The sequence below is a fragment of the Medicago sativa genome, chromosome 5 (assembly GCF_051527215.1).
Source record: "Medicago sativa cultivar Bolivia chromosome 5, Bolivia_mono, whole genome shotgun sequence".
Classification (NCBI taxonomy): domain Eukaryota; kingdom Viridiplantae; phylum Streptophyta; class Magnoliopsida; order Fabales; family Fabaceae; genus Medicago; species Medicago sativa.
The window spans coordinates 43,752,626-43,777,154 of record NC_140753.1 but is presented as its reverse complement, the minus strand read 5'-3'; the positions used below and the strand labels follow the sequence as shown (position 1 = coordinate 43,777,154).

At 33.1% G+C, this 24,529-nt stretch overlaps 2 protein-coding genes across 6 annotated transcripts; both read right to left on the bottom strand.

Annotated features, from left to right (window-relative positions):
• Positions 1-5,198: 5,198 nt before the first annotated feature.
• LOC146922299 (uncharacterized) lies at positions 5,199-15,446 on the bottom strand. Of its 5 annotated transcripts, none has more exons than XM_085715297.1 (7): positions 14,947-15,446; positions 12,948-14,293; positions 6,878-6,993; positions 6,307-6,582; positions 6,148-6,221; positions 5,834-6,021; positions 5,199-5,735 (listed from the first exon to the last, which is right to left on the bottom strand). In XM_085715297.1, the coding sequence occupies exons 2-5, from the start codon at positions 13,226-13,228 to the stop codon at positions 6,211-6,213; spliced, it is 684 nt and encodes a 227-aa protein (XP_085571423.1). In that variant the 5' UTR covers positions 13,229-14,293; positions 14,947-15,446; the 3' UTR covers positions 5,199-5,735; positions 5,834-6,021; positions 6,148-6,210. The 5 variants fall into 5 exon arrangements, with proteins under 5 accessions (XP_085571423.1, XP_085571422.1, XP_085571421.1 ...); XM_085715296.1 differs by lacking the exon at positions 14,947-15,446 and adding an exon at positions 14,503-14,853; XM_085715295.1 differs by lacking the exon at positions 14,947-15,446 and adding an exon at positions 14,416-14,852.
• Positions 15,447-19,037: 3,591 nt separating this feature from the next.
• On the bottom strand, positions 19,038-23,568 carry LOC146922298 (lysine histidine transporter-like 6). Its single transcript, XM_085715291.1, has 7 exons — positions 23,321-23,568; positions 23,014-23,153; positions 22,335-22,718; positions 19,865-20,364; positions 19,487-19,578; positions 19,306-19,374; positions 19,038-19,221 (listed from the first exon to the last, which is right to left on the bottom strand). The coding sequence occupies exons 1-7, from the start codon at positions 23,354-23,356 to the stop codon at positions 19,123-19,125; spliced, it is 1,320 nt and encodes a 439-aa protein (XP_085571417.1). The 5' UTR covers positions 23,357-23,568; the 3' UTR covers positions 19,038-19,122.
• Between the last annotated feature and the right edge of the window lie 961 nt (positions 23,569-24,529).

Sequence of the window (24,529 nt, the reverse complement as noted above, 5' to 3'; positions counted from 1 at the left end):
GAATCACCTTCCCTCACAAATTCATCTTCTTTTTCCTTCAACCCTTTGATGTTTTGTGACAAAACAGAAAAATCACAAAGTGCAGACACCATCGATGCAGATCCAATTTCAGAAATCAACATGGAGATAGTGAAACCCACACTGTTGAACAAACAAATTCCAACTAAAGCATTCTCGTCATACGATCTGCAACGCTTTGGTGAGGTAAAGTTCCAATCCCTCTCACATAACACAATCGGCGGAATCGCGCAATCAGTGCTTTTAAGCTTCGACAGTCTCCAATGTTACGATCCCGACGGGTTTCTAGTTGCGTTGAGTTCATGTTTTCAAAATCATACCTCTTCCTCCAATCTGCAATGCTTAAGTGAGGTAAAATTTAAACCATTCTCATCTAATCACCTGATTGCACTGCCACCGAAACCACCTGATGTCATTGGTTTGAGTGAAGAACTTCTCGCCGCTGCAAAGCAAGATCAAATATCCACTTTCGCCCAATCTCCAACAACAGGAAAGTTTCCATTTGTTTCAAACGGCAACATCTGCAACACAAAATTATCATTAGATGTTCAAGAAAAATCTAAACATAATGGCTTTACTGATATTTTTGCATCTTCTTTCGCTTTCAAACCTTTAGCAGATTCGGGCCCCTCTTTTTATCAAGGTTCTGGTAGAAATATAAATCCAACTACACTTTCTCAGGAATACTTTTTAGTTGATTAAGTTCACAAATCAGATGATAATAATTGTGTTATATCACAAGATGCTATAACATGCCTTGATACGACTTCGAGTGCAAAAGGTCCATTAAATGAAGGTAGGACAAGTGATCTTGATGCTCACAAATTGGCTGTTGCAGAAAATCAAATGAGTGTTCAAGACATAAATGTGATTTCTCAAAATAATACACTTGACTTTTATCATGTTCAAATTATGAATCCACTTGAAGTCCTCCCAATGGAGCCACTTGAAGTTGATAGCTTGAATTTACAAGTTTTCCTCACTCAATACCATGACCATTGCATACAGAGAGGAACTTGTATTGAGTCTCTTTGGATATTCAACTTTTGGCTACTAATAAAAATAATTGTGTTAATTGTTTCCTTTGAGCAATGGGATCCCGGAGGTCATTTGAATATGTTTACACCAGCTAGGTCCTACCAGTTGAAGAAAGGGATCCAGGAGGGTGGACTCTTATTCATTGGAGGAGTCAACATGCATGATAAGCTCTTTATCAAAATAAGAACTAAGGTCGAGTTCTTCAGAGGTGGAGGAGACTGATGTAGGAGGGTTTTATTAGTAATTTGTATTTATCATTTAGCCAAATCTTAGTAATTTTCTAGAACTCTCTATTATTATTACGTTTTATTTTATTTTGGCCCACATGTTTGTTATTTCTTTCACTATATAAGCAGAACTTATGTAGCCTAAGAGGCACACTTTTTGATTCAATAAAATTATTCGAGATTTTCTCTCAATTCTGGTGGATTTCGAAAACCCTTATTTTGATAGGTTTGTCGCTTGCAACCCTATTTTCACAAGTTTGTCGCTTGCAAACTTGTTCTCTTCTATCTAGGTTTAGCGCTTGCTAACCCTACGCTTCCGTACTGCGTCAACAAGTGATGAGGTCGTTGGGACGATACTAACCTAATTAGTTTATCCCTCTGATGGCTAACTGCCCCTGCTGATCGCACAGTGATCCTTACGTGCGGTGTCTTGCTAATTCAAAGGTAATTGAAACATAAACTTAAATTGGCGTTCCAGTGTTTCCCAAGGTAATGAAGGTCAAGGTTCCCTTAGGTCGGCCCATCTATGAATCCTAGGACACTCATAGCATACCCTCTCTCCGCTCTTAGTAGTTCTACAAACGGGCATCCCTAATCTATGTCTACCTTACTAAGGGTTTCAAGAGAATGGTTCGATAAAGTCTTATTCCCCGGAGACACTTGTTTCCCTAATTACTAACCAGTTACATCCTAGGTTCAGCAAAGTTACTACTTAGTCTTAGTAATGTCACCTCCTAAGTGCTTACTACTAGGGTCAACTCTGTTTCGGTATCTTTCGCTAGTTAATAATCACTTACTTCCTAGACATATAGTTACTAGTATAATGCTATAAATATCAAGATATAAGCAGCAACACAATAGTAAAAATGTTAGGCCCTCTCACAACCTAAGAATCTAATCTAGGGTTACGCTCCTTTGAAATTAATAACGAAATCAGGAACTTAATATCGAACAAAAGAATAAATAAAATAAACGACATTATATTAAATAAATATCCAACAAAAACAAACAGATGTTCATCTTAGAACTCTAACCTAAAAAGATATAGTTACACATGGTAACTAAAACCAAATTAGTAAAGATAAAAATACACCCTAGAAAATCAAGGAAAAGATATAAACTCTCCCGAAGATCCAAAGTTGCCTTCCTCTTGAACTGCCACAGTTCTGAACGAGAAATTCTGAATGAGGAAGGCTGGTATTTATAGTGAGAGGTTCTACTTGGGTTTGGGCTAAAAGTGCGAGCTTTACTAAAAATAAAAGCAGGAAAAGACGCTTGTTCCCCGCATTTTTAGATGCACGGAGCAAATGCTCAGCATGCCTAGCGCATGAGAGAGGAGCAAAATCCATGCCATAAGTGCATGGCATGCTATTCCATGTGTTAGGCGCATGGTGCTGTTTCTTGGGCCCAAATTCTCTGATTTTTCATCGTTTTAGGTCTTCGTCTTCAAAAACTTGCCTCAGAACTTGGGAACATGATTCCTCCCCGTTGTAAGTCTTCTGAGGCCTGTTGAATCTTTATTCTTTGTCTTCCTGAATCTTCACAATTCTTCAGATGTTCTTGATTTTCCGATTTGCATGATTTCTTCGTGAATTACTTCAAAACCCCTTAAATTGCTATGTTTCGGGAAAACTAGAATTTTAGACTCAAATATAGAAACATTACAAAAGTCCTGAAATCATAGACAATTGCTCTAATACTCCTACCTTTTTGCTGCTAAACCCTACTGAAAATAACTGAAAAACGTGCTAAGAATAACGTAAGATGACCTGTCATCAACCGTCTGCCTATTTGTATGAATGGGTAGACAGCTTGCAGGATTGGTTGCTTTGCTGTGAGTATGCTTGAGGCTAGCTTTGGAGCTACCTCGTCTCTTTTCTTTGGATTCGTAGTTTACAGCTCTGATTAGGGTTTGGTCGTTTGTCGTTTACCTTTCATGTTTTTATGAGATTGATACTCATTATGTTGAGATTTGGAGTTTACTTTTGGTGATGTATCATGATGTTATGTGACATGGCTATTTTGGAATTTACTTTATATTTGGTGATGAAATGTTATGATGAATATTCCACTGCGAGTTTTTGAAGAATTAATATGCATGTTTTGGATTTATTGAAGATGTAGCATCTAAATTCTTTGTATGATTGTTTCATTTGCGTGTGTTATCGCTTTAAGAGTTTAGGGTGTTACAAAATCCATCTCCTCTTTGCAAATGAGATTCACTCATATTGTTAACAAATTGTGAAACCTTAGTAAGGACATTTCAAACCAAGATTGTACTAACAAAATTTTAAGATGTATGATATTGAAAGAAAAAGAATAAAATCAAACCAAAGAATAGAAAATACATAATTTTTAATGACTTCAAACAATAAATCTTGTCCAAACGAAACTATAAATACAAATATATAGACCATCCAAATCAATTTAAAATAAATACAAATCAATCAATGAATGGGGAAACCAACCAACCAAGAAAGAACACAAAGTAGTAGAGGGCAACTAACCTTGTAGATCACCAGCATTAAAGAGATTTATATACAATGAATCAATGGGAATTGTTGAAGAAGGACCTGGAAAATAATCATAAACAGTTGAACAACTAAACAGGGCCACCAAAGATAAATAAACAATGGATAAATAAAATTCACAACCTAAGGAAACACCTTGCAATGCATCAACAACATGGAGTCTGGCCCTCTTAGCCTTCAATTTCTGGAATCTTTCCAAACGCCTCTTCTTGGCCTCAGAGGCAAATGAAGACAACACAAGGGGCACATTCTCTCCAAAAACCCGAAACAAAAAATAATAGGAAACGAGGCAATAGAAAATTAGCTAAAATCCAATTCATGGTGTGAATTGCATGCTACATTCAACGTACGCCAATGAAGCATGCAATTTATATGCAAATTTTCAGTTTCTAGACATGTAAGAGTTGAACTGACTATTCGGAGTAGCTGGAAGCTTCTACAAATGTAGCTGACACAAATTTACCTCGGCTAAGACATGAGAGATTAGGAAACTTTTAAAAAGGAAATTGGAAGGAAAAAATGGAAGAGGTCGATCTACTCTCTAACGTTAGACTACAAAATAAAGCAAAGCCAAATAAAACAAAAAGTAGCAGCCTACCATGCAGTCTTAAGATGATAAAAACAGAAAATTCACACTCTTCCTGACAAATACTTGAGGGACATTCACAAAGAAAAATAAAAAGACCTTTAAAAATATCAAATAATATAATAAAGGAATAAAACCAGGCAACAAAGATCTGGAAGGTAAATGGAATATTGAAATGGTAGAATAAAATATGCGCCAAGCAATGAGCAGGATATTTAACAGAGGAAGCAAAATTTAAATTTGGAAGATCTTTGGAGACAATCAAGAAAGGAAAGAATTTTATAAATTTTATGATCAACAATTTAAAAAAAATAGGCTTAATTGCATGTTTTGTCCCTTATGTTTATTTTAGTTTTTAAGTTGGTCCCTTACGTTTTGAAAGTTTCAAGTTGGTCCCTTACGTTTTAAAAGTTTTCAAGTTGGTCCCTTACGTTTTGAAAGTTTCAAGTTGGTCCCTTATGTTTATTTTAGTTTTCAAGTTGGTCCCTTATGTTTATTTTAGTTTTCAAGTCGGTCCAAAACATAAGGGGCCAACTTGAAAACTAAAATAAACATAAGGGACCAACTTGAAAACTAAAATAAACATAAGGGACCAACTTGAAACTTTCAAAACGTAAGAGACCAACTTGAAAACTAAAATAAACGTATGGGACCAACTTGAAACTTTCAAAACATAAGGGACCAACTTGAAAACTAAAATAAACATAAGGGACCAAACATGCAATTAAGCCAAAAAAATATATACCACAATAGAACCTACAAAGGTTACAAATGAATGCAACAAAGTCAAGAGGGACATAACACAAAATAAAACACATCAAATTACATTAACCATTAAATGTTGCATACAAAATAAATATTTGCATCCCATGTCAACATAACCAAGATAGACCAAATAGACATGGCTTGTTGGATACACAAATACATACCAACACAAACATAATACTAAAAAGAAATTACATGATACTAAACAACTCCAAAATACAATCCCCTTTAAGGGACTGATAATAGTCTACTAAAACTGAGATCAAATACAAATGAAGCACAACTACAAATAAGATACACTTATCATACAACACCAAACACAATGACCATAAACAAAACATTATATTGAAGGCCCTGCATCATCTCCAGCAGACCGAAGTTCATGAAAAACTTGAAGCAGATTCCTCTTAGGAGCATATGGTGGGCACTTGTAGTCGCTCCAGCCGAAAAATTTGCAACCAATCCACAGAGAGAAGAGCCAGATGAAGAAGACTCTCTAAACCTAGAGTTCATTTGAAGGATTGAGAGATTGACGGGAGAGAATCCATCAACATGTGGCTTGTAAACACACTGAAAATTGAAAAGATAACAACATCAGAATTCATTCAATTTTAACTGAAAATGACCACGTAAATTTTTAATAATCAATGGATATAAATCAATATAACCTTAGTTGGTGTGTAATCATTCCCAAGTAAGGTATAACACTTGATAATCTCATCATTGTTTGTCAAACGGACGACTTCAAATGGATAATCGGACAAATGAATGTAGTTATCCAATTTCTTCACTACAAAGAGAACATTTTGCTCTTGATTGCCTCTAAACTAGCGCTACTCAATGCATACTTTACACCCTAACAAACAATGAAACACTCAAACATTACCTCTAAAATAAAACAAAAAAATAACATAAGTTTAGACAAAGACTTAAAAATCAAGTAAACCACTCTCCAAGTCATTATAACTAAAAGATGCGATACCCTGCAACAAATAGTCAGCAAGCTCGAATGCAGCGGTGGCCTCACCGTCGTGAATAACAACCCTCAACATGGATCTAATAACAATGATACTCCCATCAACAAATAAAAATCAGAACATCAAAATAAAGACAAACATGACTAAATCATAGCCTTACTTACACTTCACAGCAAACACACTACGCCCACAAAGATCACACAAATACAGTCCATTGTGAACTTTCATGAAATTGCCACAATCACACAGCACATACCACCATTGGTCAACTTGAAAACACCCAACAATTCGAGCACAAACAACGGAAAGTCCAGACTCGGGCGATTTCACAAGCTCATAAATCGTTTTTGACGGATAGATACGATTGAACTTGAGTTGATCCGCAATAGCAACTCTCATCGAATTTTGATTAACACCCACACAAAGACGAACACTGGAGCCTACACAACGAATGAACAACACATATCTAACATATACATAACCTAAACCAAAAAGCAAGGAAACTACAAAGATCAAAAACCTTATGAAAAAGTTAAACAACCCTATTCTTAAACTGAACATACTCGGCAACAGAAGGATTAAACCACAACTTTGTGATATCATTAACAACCTCAAGATAAACTTAACCTAAAAATCAATCAATAAAAGCTTCAAAAATTAAAAAACAAAGAATCTAACAACATGAATACAAAAATTTAAGATACCTTAAATATAACTTAGAAAATTTAATCATACCTTCCTTCTTCACAACCCTTCCGAACTGGATGACAACAACAGACAAACCTTGGTTGGATCCCTTCAAAAGCTCTTTGAACTGGGCAACAAAAACACCCTTCAGCTCAACCTCAAGCCTTCCCTTACACAATCAAAAGTACACAACATGGAATTAACAAGGACCAATAAGCATCAGTAAATAACTCAAGTGGTAATAAACCATACCTTTCATCAGTTAACTCAACGTTAGCAATAGTAATCAAACCTTCAACATCATCAAGCACGCACTCATATTGCAAAGCAGTCAATAGCCCAACAAAACCAACCAACAAAACCAAATCACGTACCAAGCAAGCGAGGAGGTCAACCCGTACTTTTGAATGAGAAAGCTAACATCCATAACCACACTTGTACTCAAACGAAATGTGATCCTGTTTCTGTTACCAGTGGCAAAGGAACCACTTACACTCTCAATAACATGGACAGTGGTGATAATGTAGACTGAATGCTCGAAAAACAAAGGACCTAGACGACCTACACACTGTGATGGAATGGTTGCTTTCATCTTGTTGCCCTACAAACAAAAAAACCACAGTAGAATGAAACGAGAAAAAGCCTTAAAACAAATAGAAAATAATAATGTAACAAAAAGAAAAAACAATAAATAAAAAAAAATTGTTGCATGACATATCAACTCACACCTATGACAAGAAGAATGTGTTCAATACTACCAACTCTACCGCGGAAAAAACTACTCTCAACAGTCCATTTCCTAATCACCATAACTTTAACCCACCAATCCACCCTACCAGTTGTTAGAGAAGCCAAGCTAGTGAAAGGTATCAACATTTTAGTTAGGTCGAATATATTATCAAGTTTAGTTTAAGTTTTTTCGAAATAAAGAGAAAAGGTTCAAGTAGAAATAAGTTAATTTAAACATGTCAAAGGAAAAACGTTGGAAAACCCATAAGAGTTAATGAGAAAATAATTTTGTTTGCAGGGATGTATTATCTTCTAATAGATGAGTGGCGTGGTGTATATATAGGAAAAGAAAGAAAAGCAATGGCTCAACAGACCTAAAATGAAATTAAAGTCAAGAAAATAAACAAAAAAGTAAAAATTAAATACATTTAACGCAGATACTGTAGCATGGCAAGGGGAAGAAAGGAAACGACATAGATTGATACATATGTATCATGAACAAATCAAGATATTAATTAAACCACAAGTCCATTTAATTCATGTATGCTGATATAATTTTATAATTTAACACATTTAAAATTATATTATATACATCAAGAGGTCTACTTTTATCGTGACTTTTATTATACGTAAAAACACTGTCATGTACACTATAAGGAAAAAAAATTACAATATCGGCATAATTTTTATATATTAGCTGAATTTTCCTCTGTTCACACTGTCATTTATAATGATCCATTCAATTATATAAACAATTTTGATTAAATCTTAAACAATAAATGACCCGATAAAATACCCAATAAAATTAAATAATAATTGTAATCTTACACCAGAGAACCCAGTAACATATCGAAAAGGCAACGTAAAATTACAAATTAAAAAAGAAAAGATAAAAAACATTAGTATTTCATTTAAAAATCTAAAGAAATCATTACTAACCAATGCAACAAAAAATGAAATTTTGACACCAACCAGAAACGAAGAGTAAATAACGCAATTAACGGACCTATCAATTAAGTAGAATCCAAGCAAAGGACATGTTATTAAAATAGTTAGTTGAGATACAACGGTTATGACATATAACAATTAAAAGTGAGAAAGACAGACACCCGACCTAAAAAAAAATTAGAAATAAAATGGTAAACTGATCTTATCTTTTTGATGTTATGTAAAATCAACAAACACATTTAAGAACAATAAAAAAAAAATATTTGACACACTATCAAAGTAAACCAAAAGTAAAATTGAATTAAAAAAACAAAACGATAGGAAATTCAAGTTCAAAATTTCATATCTGTAGCAAAGAAAAAAATGAATCTTTTTTTTTAAACTATACAATTGCAAATAAATCACCAAACGTAAAGACACCACGGGATAATTTAAAATATCCAGCTGGCACACCAGAATGAAAAAAAAAATATTGCAACAAATTCCTTTCCTAAAATTAAAAAAAAATGTTAAGCAAAATAATGGTTAAATAGAATCAATAAGAATCATACATTTGAGAAATCCTTCCATTTGCAACAACAAAACATCTGATATTCAACCAATCAGGTAAACAACATAAACCAAGATACTGATTGAGGATACATAAATAATAACAAACACATAACTTGAATCCCATCAAAATACTGACAAATAACAATGCAAGATCCCAACATAAACCTTTTGAAGATTACACATTCCTAACCATTTCAACCTTTTCACTAACAACCAAACCTTGTTCGTCCACCTCAACGAATCCTTCAGGCAACTTTCTTTTATTACCGACTTCTAACTCCGAGGGAAAAACCCACATCAGATAACAAATGAGGCAGAAGTTCATCATCCCCGGCAAAAAAGAGACCATCTAGTCCAAAAAAATCTTTGAAATCAAAGTCTTAATCATAGTTCAAATTTGCAACAAAAGCATCAAAACCATTGTCATGCACATCACAACAAACCAACAAAAATTCAGATAAAAGGATGCGAAAGAAACAAAGAATAACTTTCAAATAATGACGACACACATCAGCTTTAACACATGGACTATAACGAAAGGGATCAAGGAACACATCGATCAAGGAATGGTGAGTAAAAAGACCCAAGACCTCATAAGACATAGGACCATCATAACAATCACTTGATATTTTTTCAACTTTGAAAAGCATGGGATCCGCAAACAGCAAATCCATCTCAGATGGATACAAAGACGATACAAACACATCGAAAAGCATGGGATCGTCTTTGATTCCATCTGAGATGGATTTTCTGTTTGCGGATCCCATGCTTTTCAAAGTTGAAAAAATATCAAGTGATTGTTATGATGGTCCTATGTCTTTTGAGGTACGGGGTCTTTATACTCACCATTCCTTGATCGATGTGTTCCTCAATCCCTTTCGTTATAGTCCATGTGTTAATGCTGAGGTGTGCCGTCATTATTTCAATGTTATTCTTTGTTTGTTTCGCATCCTTTTTTCAGAATTTTTGTTGGTTTGTTGTGATGTGCATGACAATAGTTTTGATGCTTTTGTTGCAAGTTTGTACTATGATTATGACTTTGATTTTAGAGATTTTTTTGGACTTGATGGTATCTTTTTTGCCGGGGATGATGAACTTCTGCCTCATTCATTGTTTGATGTGGGTTTTCCCCCGAAGTTAGAAGTCGGCAATAACAGAAAGTTGCATGAAGGATTCGTTGAGGTGGACGAACATGGTTTGGTTGTTAGTGAAAAGGTCGGAATGGTTAGGCATGTGTAATCTTCAAAGGGTTTATGTTCGAATCTTGCAATGTTATTTGTCAGTATTTTGATGGGATTCAAGTTATATGTTTGTTATTATTTATGTATCCTCAATCAGTATCTTGGTTTATTTTCATTGTAATGTGTATTAGTGTACGTTTATGTTGTTTACCTGATTGGTTGAATATCAGATGCTTTGTTGGTTGAATATCAGATGCTTTACCTGATTTTTCGCAATTTTATAGTTTTAAAAAAAGGATTCATTTTTTTTCTTTGCTTGAGATATGAAATTTTAAACTTGAATTTCCTATCGTTTTGTTTTTTTAGTTCAATTTTACTTTTGGTTTAGTTTGATAGTGTGTCAAATCTTTTTTGATTGTTCTTAAATGTGTTTGTTGATTTTATATGTCATCAAAAAGATAAGATCGGTTTACCATTTTATTTTTAGTTTTTTTTAAAGTCGGGTGTCTGTCTTTCTCACTTTTAATTGTTATATGTCATTACCGGTGTATCTCAATTAACTATTTTAATAACATGACCTTGACTTGGATTCTACTTATTTGATAGGTTTGTTAATTGTGTTATTTACTCTTTGTTTCTGGTGGGTGTCAAAATTTCATTTTCGGTTGCGTTGGTTAGTAAAGATCTCTTTAGATTTTTAAATGAAATATTAATGTTTTTTTTTTTTATCTTTTTTCATTGTAATTTGTAATTTTACGTTGGCTTTTGGATATGTTACTGGGCTCTTTGGTGTAAGATTACAATTATTATTTGATTGTATTGGGTGTTTTATCAGATCATTTATTGTTTAAGATTTAATCGAAATTGTTTATGTCATTGAAGGGCTAATTATAAATGACATTGTGAACAGAGGAATATCAGCTAATATATAAAATTTACGCCAATATTATAATGTTTTTCCTTACAGTGTACAAAGCAATGTTTTTACGTATAAGAAAAGTCACGTTAAAAGTAGACCTTTTGATGTATATAATATAATTTTAAATGTGTTAAATTATAAAATTATATCAGCATACATGAATTAAATGGACTTGTGATTTATTTAATATCTTGATTTGTTCAGGATACATATCTATAAATTTCAATCAATCTATATCATTTCCTTTCTTCCCCTTGCTATGCTACAGTATCTACATTAAATGCGTTTAATTTTTACTTTTTTGTTTATTTTCTTGACTTTAATTTCTTTTTAGGTCCGTTGAATCACTACTTTCCTTTCTTTTCCTATATATACACCACGCCACTCATCTATTAGAAGATAACACATCTCTGCAATCATCATTATTTTCTTATTAAGTCTGATAGGTTTTCCAACGTTATTTCCTTTGTCAGGTTTACATTTACTGATTTCTACTTGCACCTTTTCTCTTTATTTCGAAAAAATTTAAACTAAACTTGATAATATTCTTCAACCTAACGAAAATGTTGATACCTTTCACTAGCTTGGCTTCTCTAACAACTTGTAGGGTGGATTGGCGGGTTAAAGTTAGGGTGATTAGAAAATGGCCTGTTGACAGTAGTTTTTTCCGCGGTAAAGTTCGTAGTATTGAACTCATTCTTCTTGACATAAATGTGAGTTGATATGCATTGCTGCAACTTTTTTTTTTGATTTATTGTTTTCTATTTGTTTTAGGGCTTTTCTCTTTTGATTCTACCGTGGTTTTTTTTATTTGTTGGGGAACAAGATGCAAGAAACCATTCCATCAGAGTATGTAGGCCGTCTAGGTCCTTTGTTCTTCGAGCATTCAGTCTATATTATAACTACTTTCCATGTTATTGAGAGTGTGAGTGGTTCCTTTGCCTCTGGTAACAAAAACAAGATCACATTTCATTTGAGTACAAGTGTTGTTATGGATGATAGCTTTCTGATTCATGAGTATGGGTTAACCTTGCTTAAGACTGGTGAGATCAAAAGGCCACGTCTTGATTCTACTCGCTTGGTTGGTACGTAATTTGGTTTTGTTGCTTGGTTTATTTTATGTCATTATATTTTTATATGTTATGTTGTTTTGATCCCATTTTATTTTTGTTTTGGAATATTTTGTTGGGCTATTGACTGCTTTGCACTATGAGTGTGTGCTTGATGATGTTGAAGGTTTGATTACTGTTGCTAACATTGAGTTAACTGATGAAAAGTATGGTTTATTACCACCTAGGTTATTTACTGATGCTTGTAGGTCTTTGTTAGTTTTTTTTCCTATTGTGTTTTTGACGGTGTAGGGGAAGGCTTGAGGTTGAGATGAAGGGTGTTTTTGTTGCCCAGTTCAAAGAGCTTTTGAAGGGATCCAACCAAGGTTTGCCTGTTGTTGTCATCCAGTTCGGAAGGGTTGTGAAGAAGGAATGTATGATTAAATTTTCTAAGTTATATTTAAGGTATCTTAAATTTATGTGGTCATGTTAAGATACCTTAAATATAACTTAGAGAATTTAATCATACCTTCCTTCTTCACAACCCTGCCGAACTGGATGACAAAAACATGCAAACCTTGGTAGGATCCCTCCAAAAACTTTTTGAACTGGGCAACCAAAACACCCTTCAGCTCAACCTCAAGCCTTCCCCTACACCATCAAAAACACTTACCAGGGAATTTTTTTTTAACAAAGACCAATAAGCATCAGTAAATAACCCATGTGGTAATAAACCATACCTTTCATCAGTTAACTCAACGTTAGCAACAGTAATCAAACCTTCAACATCATCAAGCACACACTCATAGTGCAAAGCAGTCAATATCCCATCAAAATCTTCCAAAACAAAAATAAAATGGGAACAAAACAAGATAACATATAAAAAAATAATGACATAAAATAAACCAAGCAACAAAACCAAATCACGTACCAACCAAGCGAGTAGAATCAAGACGTGACCTTTTGATCTCATCAGTCTTAAGCAAGACCAACCCATACTTATGAATGAGAAAGCTATCATCCATAACAACCCTTGTACTCAAACGAAATGTGATCCTGTTTCTGTTACCAGTGGAAAAGGAACCACTCACACTCTCAATAACATGGAAAGTGCTGATAATATAGACTCAATGCTCAAAAAACAAAGGACCTAGTCGGCCTAAACTAGAGCTGTCAAAATGGGCCGGGCCAGCCCGAAAGCCCGAATAAAATGTAGGGCCTGGGCCGAATAATTGCAGCTCGAATTTTTTCAAGGCTTTTTAGCCCGGCCCGAAAAAGCCCGTAGCCCGTTCGGGCTTCGGGCGGCCCGCCAGCCCGCCAAAAATTACCATTTTTTTTTGTGGTCTGTGTATGATGAATAATTGATATGGAAGAGAAAAACAGCATAATCGAAAGGAGAGAGAAAAGTATCTTCTTCAACTGTCATTGTTGTTCTCTTGAGTTTTTTTACAGTACAAGAATGATGATTTCAGTCACCCAAAATACAAATTAATTTGAATCAATCATTACAACTTTCAGACAAAACGTGGAACCAACATTTGAACCATTTTTTCTTCAACAAAAGTAGTAAGGTAAATCGAACAAGAGAGGAGAAACAAGCTGACCCATTTTTCCGAAGCTTTTCACATGCAAAAAATGGTGAGCATTTTTTCCAAAGCTTTTCATATGCAATAAATGAAGAATTGGTTTTTTAGGTGTTATACTTTTCTACTCAAAATGAATATTTTAAGTACAGGAAATCAATCCTACTAAAACCCAGCTATTAATTCTACATGATAGGTGGCTTTGTGATTCTGCTTTCTAACAATGATCTTAACATCAGTAAAAAAAGGCAAAAAAAAAGATGAAAAAATGAAGAGAAAAAAAAAAAGAGATACTTGCGGGCTCGGGCTGGCCCGTTAGCCCGGGAGCCCGTATAGGGCTGGGCTCGGGCTCAATTATTCCAGCCCATATTTAAATCGGGCTTTTCAGCCCGGCCCTAAAAAGCCCGTTACCTGGACGGGCTGGGCCTAAACGGGCCGGGCCGCCCGTTTTGACAGCTCTAGCCTAAACACTGTGATGGAATGGTTGCTTGCATCTTGTTGCCCTACAAACAAAAACACTACGGTAGAATCAAAAGAGAAAAAGCTGTAAAACAATTAGAAAATAGTAAGGTAACAAAAAGAAAAAACAATAAATAAAAAATTGATGCATGGCATATTAACTCACATCTATGTCAAGAAGAATGAGTTCAATACTACCAACTATATCGCAGAAAAAACTACTCTAAACAGTCCATTTCCTAATCACACTAACCTTAACTCACCAATCAACACTACTATTTGTTAGAGAAGCCAAGCTAGTGAAAGGGATCAACATTTTAGTTAGGTTGAAGAATATTATCAAGTTTAGTTTAATTTTTTTTCGAAATAAAGAGAAAAAGGTTCAAGTAGAAATCAGTAAATGTAAACATGACAAAGGAAAAACGTTGGAAAACCCATCAAAGTTAATAAGAAAATAATGTTGATTGCAAGGATGTGTTATCTTCTAATAGATGAGTGGCATGATGTATATATAGGAAAAGAAAGAAAAGCAATGACTCAATGGAGCTAAAAAGAAATTAAAGATATTAATTAAATCAGAACAAATCAAGATATTAATTAAATCACAAGTCCATTTAATTCATGTATGCTGATATAATTTTATAATTTAACACATTTAAAATTATATTATATAGATCGAGGTCTACTTTTATCGTACCTTTTCGTATATGTAAAAACATTACAATATTGGCGTAAATTTTATATATTAGCTGAATTTTCCTCTGTTCACACTATCATTTACACCGATCCCTTCAATTACATAAACAATTTCGATTAAATCTTAAACAATAAATGACCCGATAAAACACCCAATAAAATTAAATAATAATTGTAAACTTACACCAGAGAGCCCAGTAACATATCCAAAAGCCAACGTAAAATTACAAATTAAAAAGAAAAAAGATTAAAAAAGATTAAGATTTCATTAAAAAATCTAAAGAAATCTTTACTAACCAACGCAACAAAAAATGAATTTTTGACACCAACTAGAACAAAGAGTAAATAATGCAATTAACGAACCTATCAAATTAGAATCCAAGACAAGGCCATGTTATTAAAATAGTTAATTGGGATACAACGGTATTGACATATACCAATTAAAAGTGAGAAAGACAGACACTTGACCTAAAAAAAAAATGGTAACCTGATCTTATCTTTTTGATGTCATATAAAATCAACAAACACATTTAAGAACAATCAAAAAAGATTTGACACACTATCAAACTAAACCAAAAGTAAAATTGAATTAAAAAAACAAACCGATAGGAAATTCAAGTTCAAAATTTCATATCTGTAGCAAAGAAAAAAAAATGAATCATTTTTTTTAAACTATAAAATTGTAAAATGCGAACATATCACCAAACGAAAAGACCCCACGCGAAAATTTAAAATATCCAGCCGGCACACCAGAATGAAAAAAAATTGCAACGAATTCCTTTGATAAAATAAAAAAAAATGTTGAGCAAAATAATGGTCAAATAGAATCAATAAGAATCATACATTTGAGAAATCCTTCCATTTGCAACAACAAAGCATCGAATATTCAACCAATCAGGTAAACAACATAAACGTAGCCTAATACACATTACAATGAAGTTAAACCAAGATACTGATTGAGGATACATAAATAAAAACAAACACATAACTTGAATCCAATCAAAATACCGACAAATAACAATGCAAGATCCCAACATAAACCTTTTGAAGATTACACATTCCTAACCATTTCAACCTTTTCACTAACAACCAAACCTTGTTCGTCCACCTCAACGAATCCTTCATGCAACTTTCTTTTATTACTGACTTCTAACTTCAAGGGAAAAACCATATCAGACAATGAATGAGGCAGAAGTTCATCATCCCCGGCAAAAAAGAGACCATTCGGTCCAAAAAAATCTCCGAAATCAAAGTCAGAATCATAGTACAAACTTGCAACAAAAGCATCAAAACCATTGTCCTGCACATCATAAAAACCAACAAAAATTCAAATAAAAGGATGTGAAACAAACAAATAACATTCAAATAATGACGACACACCTCAACATTAACACATGGACTATAATGAAAGGGATTGAGGAACACATCGATCAAGGAATGGTGAGTAAAAAGACCCCAGACCTCATAAGACATAGAGCCATCAGAACAATCACTTGATATTTTTTCAACTTTGAAAAGCATGGGATTTGCAAACAGCAAATACATCTCAGATGGATACAAAGACGATGCATCAGGCTACAATTTTTTTTTTAACTATAAACATGATGGCACAAATAGAATAGCAAATAAACCAATAAACAAAAATAAGCAAAAGAAAAGCACCATCTCAACCAACAACTTGCAGGTGCAAGGAGCAAGACGTTCGACAATCTGGTTGCGAATAACGAAAGGGGCCTCAGAATCAAAATCACCTACACTAACACGTAGCCCAAACCTATAACAAAAATTTATCAATCGTTAACAATGAACCAAAAAAATATCCTGCAGAAAATACACACATTGAGAGTCTAAATATATTTAACATAATCTAATCATTCTCCCCCTAGACGTACCCATATCGGATACGTACCCACAGAGTATCGAAATTAATTATTTTAATTATTCTTTTATTGATGCATTTGTTGATATCTTAACATATGAATAAAAATAGAATATGATTTATACGAAAATTTACATTGTTCATTTTGATTATATATATATATATATATATATATATATATATATATATATATATATATATATATATGTATGTGTGTGTGTGTGTGTGTGTGTGTGTGTGTATATATATATATATATATTTTAAATTGTGTCTTTTATGATTATATAGTATTGAAGAGTGAATTAATGTTTATTTTTTTTCCAATTATTTTACATGCATATATATCTTACTGTAAATATTTTGTTAACGTATCTTAGACGTATCGTATCATAAATTTTAAAATTATCGTATATCCGCGTATTCGCATGGTATCGTACCCGCATCCATACTACGTATTCGGACTTCATAGAATACTATTGATGGCATCGATGAATGATTCAAATGTATCGAGTCTTTTAAAATCTATGTGCCTTGATTTCCAGCAGCAAAATGGAAATGGCAGCACCAACATATTTCTTCCTCAAATTTTCGCCAAAATGCTCGATTCTGAATATTTCTGCGGGAAAGTTTCTGTTTAACTTCTCTCTTCAATTGTCTTCATATATTTTCCCTTTTTTTTTTTTTTTATAGATTTCGATCTTTCTGCGCGGGAAAAAGTTCAGAATTATATATTCATAGGAAATTAGATTTAATTCATAGTATTGATAGAAAAAACGTTTAATATTGAATTTCATGAATATGGTTTTAAAAAAATTACTAATAATTGGTTTTAAAAGAAACACACTTTAAACCGGTTTTAAAACTATAAACCAATCTTGAACCAATTCTAAACTGACTTGATTTGAGAAATTAATCGGTTTTTATTAAAGTGGTATTTAAGAACTGAACTCCCCTCCCTCTCCAACAAACCGGCCCTAGTTTTTTTTTTCTCTCTCTCTCTCTAGGTTTTCTCTTCTAGTTTCTTCATTGAGGGATGGTTTTGGGTCAATTTTTGACCTGAAATCACCCCCTCTTCATCCTTTTCTCTCTATTTCAATCTAAATAAGTGATTTTCACATAGATCTAGGTTTTTCTTTGTGATTTCATCATCTAAGTGTGGTGGTTTGTTGTTCGTCGTCTTGTGCGGCGCTGTTTGATTTCCCGTCTTCTTGCGGTGTTCATTTAATTCATCTTGAAAGATCGATTGTTCAATAAAAAATTTGGGCGTCAACGTTGCTGATCCGGAGACCATGAATATTCCGGTCACTTTAATTTTATCATATATTTTTGTAGGCATTATGTCGTTATATGCTATTAACTTGGATGCTGTGAGTTTGTTCGCAGATTCATCTTTTACGTTTTTAGCAGTGTTGAATGATGTAATCTCTCGATTTGAATGAATGAATATCATTTTGTTTTCGTAAAAAAAAAGACTAAACTAAACCATTAATGTGGTTCAATTGAGTTTAATTTATAAACTAGGAAAACTAATTCCATTTAAGAATGAAATTTTCTATTATCTTAATCTAATTTGCTGAAATCCATAAAATTTGGGGCACTCTTGCTTACTACTCCCCCGTCTCTAAATTATAGTCGTTTAAGGTTTGTGCACGGTTATTAAGGACATGATTAGTTAGGTTGATTTTGATAGTAAAATTAGTGTCATTTACTAAAACACCCTTATTAATTGTAGTTAGTGGAGTAGTTAAGTTGGATGAAATTCAATAAATAAGGGTATATTAATGGAAAAAAATAATAAATGCCTGCATTGGTATTCTAAAGTGACAATTATTTTTAGAAAAAGAAAAAATGGTAAAGTGACAATTATTGTGAGACGGAGGGAGTAATAAAATATTTGGCTGTCAAAAGCAATATTTCAAATTTTATAATTTTGAACCCTGAAAGCTGTCTCTCACAAATTGTTGAGGAATTCATTCTTGTCCCTATCTATTTTTCTTTCCCACTACCATTTCTTCTCCTCTTCTATCACCTTTTTTTCTTTCACCTATTATCCAATCTTTTTATATACTACTTTCTCTTTCCATCATAACATTCTTCTTTCTTAATAAAGATTGGAAGAAGATAGCCATTGGTAGCTTCACCATTTTACAGTGCCATTTATCAAGGATTTAGCTAGTTTCACTAATACTTATCTTAGACATCCCTGCTATATGTATTCATAATTTAATTTATTAATTGCAGGTGGCACACACATATATTATAAGTTATAGATAGAATATTGCAATAACACAATATAGTTTAGGTGTAGAAACTATATGTTGAGGAATCAGCAATGATATTCCTGAAGCCACCAACAGTGGATGCCAGCATAATGCACACACCAATGTATATTGCAGCCTGAAATTAAAACACAAATTAGTTGTGTATATATATATATATATATATATGGGTATGTACGTGAATTAATTTCCAAATTCTTACCCAATTTATGAACCAGTTGATGCTAAATCTCTTTGGTTTCTTGATTATTAGCCACATTATACTAGGAAGCTGAAACAATTGATGCCCAGATTAGTTATTGATTGATCTTCTATGTTTTGAAAAAAATTACATTCTTGATATATTTGGTACATTAATTAATTCTTGTATGAAAGAGGCTTACAAAATATGAAGTGGGAGCAAAACCAAATCCACCAAAGAACCCAAGGAGATCGCCAAAGAAAGGGAATGTAACCCCAATAAAAAGTGTAAAAGCTGCAACAATTTAACAAGATGTTGTTCACCATAAAAAATTGAGTTAAACACATTTTTAATGTTTATAAAATCTTTTATCAAGTTCAGCCCCGACAAATATTTTTGTCGATGCTAAGACGATAATATGATATGCTTAGACCATCAAATATTTTTGTTGGGAAAAATATTCCTTATGCTCTTTTCAAAGTCCGTAGCATGTTTGATGTCTCGAATCAAACATGCTATTGACATCAAGCACTTTATTTACAAATCATTAAAAATATAAATATATATGTGTGACTCTCACCTACAAAAGAAGATCTAGCAACAAGTCTGAGAGGCAATCCAGGAGGAAAATTCCATTTTTTGATCATCATCCTCTCAATCAAATCAAAAACAGGCATAGCATAAACTTGATAACTTCCAACAACATGAATGAATACCATCAAGTTAGCAGAGGCAATGAGCCAAGCTGGTCTTTCAAGTGACATAAGCACATTATCTTCAACATCTCTTCCAAATGCCCAATATCCAATAAGTGCAACTGGGAAATAACATATTGCATTTATGACATAGGCACCAATAGCACCTTTCCACATTGGTATTTTTGATGGTTTCTCAGGTGTTGATGGAATTGTTGCCTGAATTTCAAGTGCTACTGCATGGCCAGCAAATGCAAATGAAATTTGACCAAGTGCATTGAAGATTCGGAATATTAAGTCACTTGTGCTTGTTCCTTTGTATGAATAGCTCACATTCTCAACCCTACCTTTGGCTAAGCAAGCTACCCAGGCTATAGTTGAATAGCTGTAGTGACAATAGCGTAATAAGTTAGGGTTTATAAGGTAATATATCACTATAATTAAAACCATGCATGCACCGCCACTTCAGGTTGAATGTGAGTCTGATACGTCTCGTTGTCAAATACTCGTGCGACATGCGTAAAACACTTATTCAAATATCAAAATGCTTTTAAGGATCTAATATGACATGGCTTGGAAACGAGTCAGAGTGCTAGCAACACATCCAATATGGCTAGACATAAAAAGGTACACCATTGGTACCAACATTTATCAATTTTTTTATTATTGATGATGATCAAGTATGGGTGATGGATCTTAAATTGATCATATTATTTTCTGCTTTTTTAATATCAGATGGATGAATTAAAAATAAAAATATTGTTCCATATTTCATCATCTTGTCTTAGAATTATTTTTCATAAAAAAATGTGTTAAAATTGTATAACTCTTGGGATTTATATTTCATACTTTTGTGTGCTTGTGTGCGAGACATTTTTTTGACAATGAGGTGTGTGTAATTTTTTTTTTGACATGTGTGTCATTTTTTTGAGAGGACATGTGAGTGTCATGGTGATCTATACTCTATACATGCGTATTTATCTAGCGACTAATTTCATATGCACAATAAAAATATTTTTTTTACATATATGCATCTCTTTTTCATGTCTATTTGTTATGTTTATCCATAAAATATTTATAGAAAAATTTACATGTTACTCTCTTCAGTCTTTTTTATAAAAGAAAAATGTGTCAACAAAAGTTGTTAACTTCGATTTATAAAATGGACTAAATAAATCAACTTTTTATTGACTTATGTGTCAACAATGATGTATGTGTAAAATTTTTTTGACATGTGTTCATATTTTTGTTTTTAACTGTGTGTATGACAAATTTTTTTTTGACAATGATGTGTGTGTGTCATTTTTTTGACATGTGTGTGTGTCAAATTTTTTTAAAGGACATGTGTGCGTCATTTTTGTTTGAGAGGACATGTGTGTCATGTACATACATGCGTATTTGTGTCATGGCGATCTTATTCTATAGATATATTTCTTTTTAAATATTTGGATTTCTTCTTTATGTCTATTTGTTATATTCATCCATAAAATATTTATGTAAATATTTACATGTTACTCTTCCCGTCGTTTTCATAAAAGAAAAATATGTCGCTAAAAGTTGTTCTATTTGGTTTATAAGATGGACTAAATACATTAACTTTTATTGATCCATTTATCTCTTAAAAAAAGATTGGAAGGAGTACTATACAATTTCTAATTTATGTATAGAATTTTTACACTAACCCTGCGTTACTAATTAAACCATTTATCAAGCAAAATCATACGTTATTAGCAAACATGTTATATCAGCAGCTTGTTCAACTATGTTAGGATCAATTTATTCACAAATAAAAGGAGCATCATATGATATATCTATTTTATTTTACTTTAATTGATTCGACCCATCAACTACAAAGTACAACTTTTTCCTACACCAACCGAGTTTCAAGGCTTAATAGTGTGACTCTGCTTCAACACATGTAGAAGCATAACAATAAGGGTAAATTTATTTATACCTTTTAACCTAAAGTTAGTGGCTTTACAAAATTATGAGTTCATGGGTCACATGAGTAAGTTCTTTTAGGAAGAATCCAAACAATACTTTTTCCAGGAATCAACTTTTTGTGGATCTAAAAAGTGAAGCTATCTAAAGAAGCTCACATTTCAAATTAAATGCAATATTGCAATCAAAGTAAGCATCATTCTTTATTAAAATTTCAAAGTGTATTTTTGGCCAAAATTATACCAAATTAACAAAATTAAATAGCATCCTTAATTTATTAAACTTTGAAAGTGATTTTGTTTGTCAAAATTAATGTAACAAAACATAATTTGATAAATTTGACAAATTTGTCAAAATTTCTGTCAATCCAAACTTGTTCTAAATATAGTAGTTTTGTAAAAGAATTAATTATACCTTAGTGACATCACAGCTGCTGCTAAAGAAACTGAAGCAACAGAGTTGAAATTGGGAAGCTGAGACAGAAAGAAATGAATGGCACCAAAAATCAAAATCCAGTAAGATTGTTTGAGTTGTGTGCAATTGGTGCATGCAATCTCCATGAATTTCTTGAGACATTTCCCTCCAATGACCATGTACACAATATTACACCCAATTTGAACTATTAGTTGCTGTGGTAGCACAATCCAGGGTCCAAGTTTTGGTCCAAAAGCATGTTTACCGAGATCAACATAACGATCAAATCGAGTACCAGGAACACACTCATGGAGCTGAATCATTTGCCACATTGTGTTTAAGGTCAGGCTCCATGATAGCAACAACATTAAAGTCCCCGGAATCCTGCAAAAAATAAAGTAAACTTTCGACTTCAAGTGAATTCGTCACTTTTTTAAAAATCAGACCGGAGATCGAACCTTTGAAACCCCGGATCATGGTTCAATCGGTCCAACCAGTGTACCAGATAACAAAACTTAAAAACCGGTTGAAAATACTGCGGTATAATACGGATTAAACCTAGCAGAGAACATGTCATTTCCCGATTCAATCGGTTAAATAGACATGTTCGATAAAAAAATTTAAACATTGAGATAGATAGAAACCATAGTATGTTATTTTTTCATTTTATTTGAATTACCATCCTAGATATGCCATGGCATAGGGAAGGCTGAGAACACCTGCACCTATCATGGCTGTCACAGTATGGAAAGTTGAGTACCACCATTTCGCATTGCGAGAATTCCCATTGTCCATCCATTTTTGCTCCAACTCTACTTCCTGCAAGTGTACAAAAGCAAGAATCCAGTTTTTTATTGATCTATCACAAAGTTTAGTGACAAATTTTATTTATTTTCTTCACTAAACTAAATTCTTTTAGTAGTGAAAAAATATACTTAAATAATTTAAAGATGTAAAGTGAACATAAACTTGATTGAAAGCCTTACCTCCTTAGAAGGGGGAGAAGAAGTAGCTGAAACCATTTTCTATAATAACTTAGAAACAGAAGCAGAGCAGAGAAAGAAGAACCAGTTGAGTTTTAAAGCTATAGTAAAAAAGGTTTAATGTATTAATTAATGATGAAGATATAATAATAGTTTGGTTACCACTTTTGTACTTGTCATTTTCTGCTCAAGAGGATAGGAGCCTAACTAACAACCCAACATGCAACAACTATTTGTGTGTGTGTGTGTGTGTTTGTACCTAGTTCAAATTAAGACCACTTACATTATAAGAAAATAATAATAACAAGTAATGTTCTACTTTATGGGATTACTTTTGTTAAAAGAAAATAACTTGGAGAATCATTTCATGATGGAACATCATTTAATAATTACTCTATTGAACATTGAAACACGTACGGAGTGCTCCAATTAATTTACATCTCATATTCCCATATGATATCGTATTTGGCCTTTATATGTGGGGTAGTATGAAACTTACTACTTTTTTCTGGTGGGTAGGTTAATTGATTTGTTGAGGACTCAGGGGATTACATGTAAGCCTCATGTAACAAATGATATCATAAAAAAGCTCTCGAGGGTTGGCAGGTTGGAAGTGTTGAAGTAAGCCCTAATAGACGAATTGTATCATGATATTTATATTTGACATCTATTTATTAATTTTGTTTTGTTTTAAAATAATAAAGTCGCTAGAATAGTTAGTCTGTTTAATGGAACATTAAGAATAACTTAATCGTGAGACCTCATTAAACATATGGACATTATTCTTAAAGTATATGTAATCAAACTTTATTGTGAAGTGAGATAACATTAAAACATAGAGACTATTATGTGGATAGACTAATGATCACGTCTCACAGATCATGGATAAAGAGTTATCAAGTCTTAACATAGATATTAGGAGTAATATTTATATTGAATTGACCCACCATGAGAATACTACATAGAAAGTTATGTAAATATGGTAAGTTATATTCGTAATGAAGATAGGGAGGGCTTTCGACATTCATGATGGTCCTTTTGCAATCGGCCGGTTGTTTTCGATTGAAAAGATCCCTGAAGATAGGGAGGACCTCATCCATCGAGAAACCACCTTTGACAATACTTTAAGCATTAGCGAGAAGTACTTGGCCCCCATCAGACCCATGAGCTAATCTCCTCGAGGATGAGCTTTATCTCTTCCAAGTTGGGGCA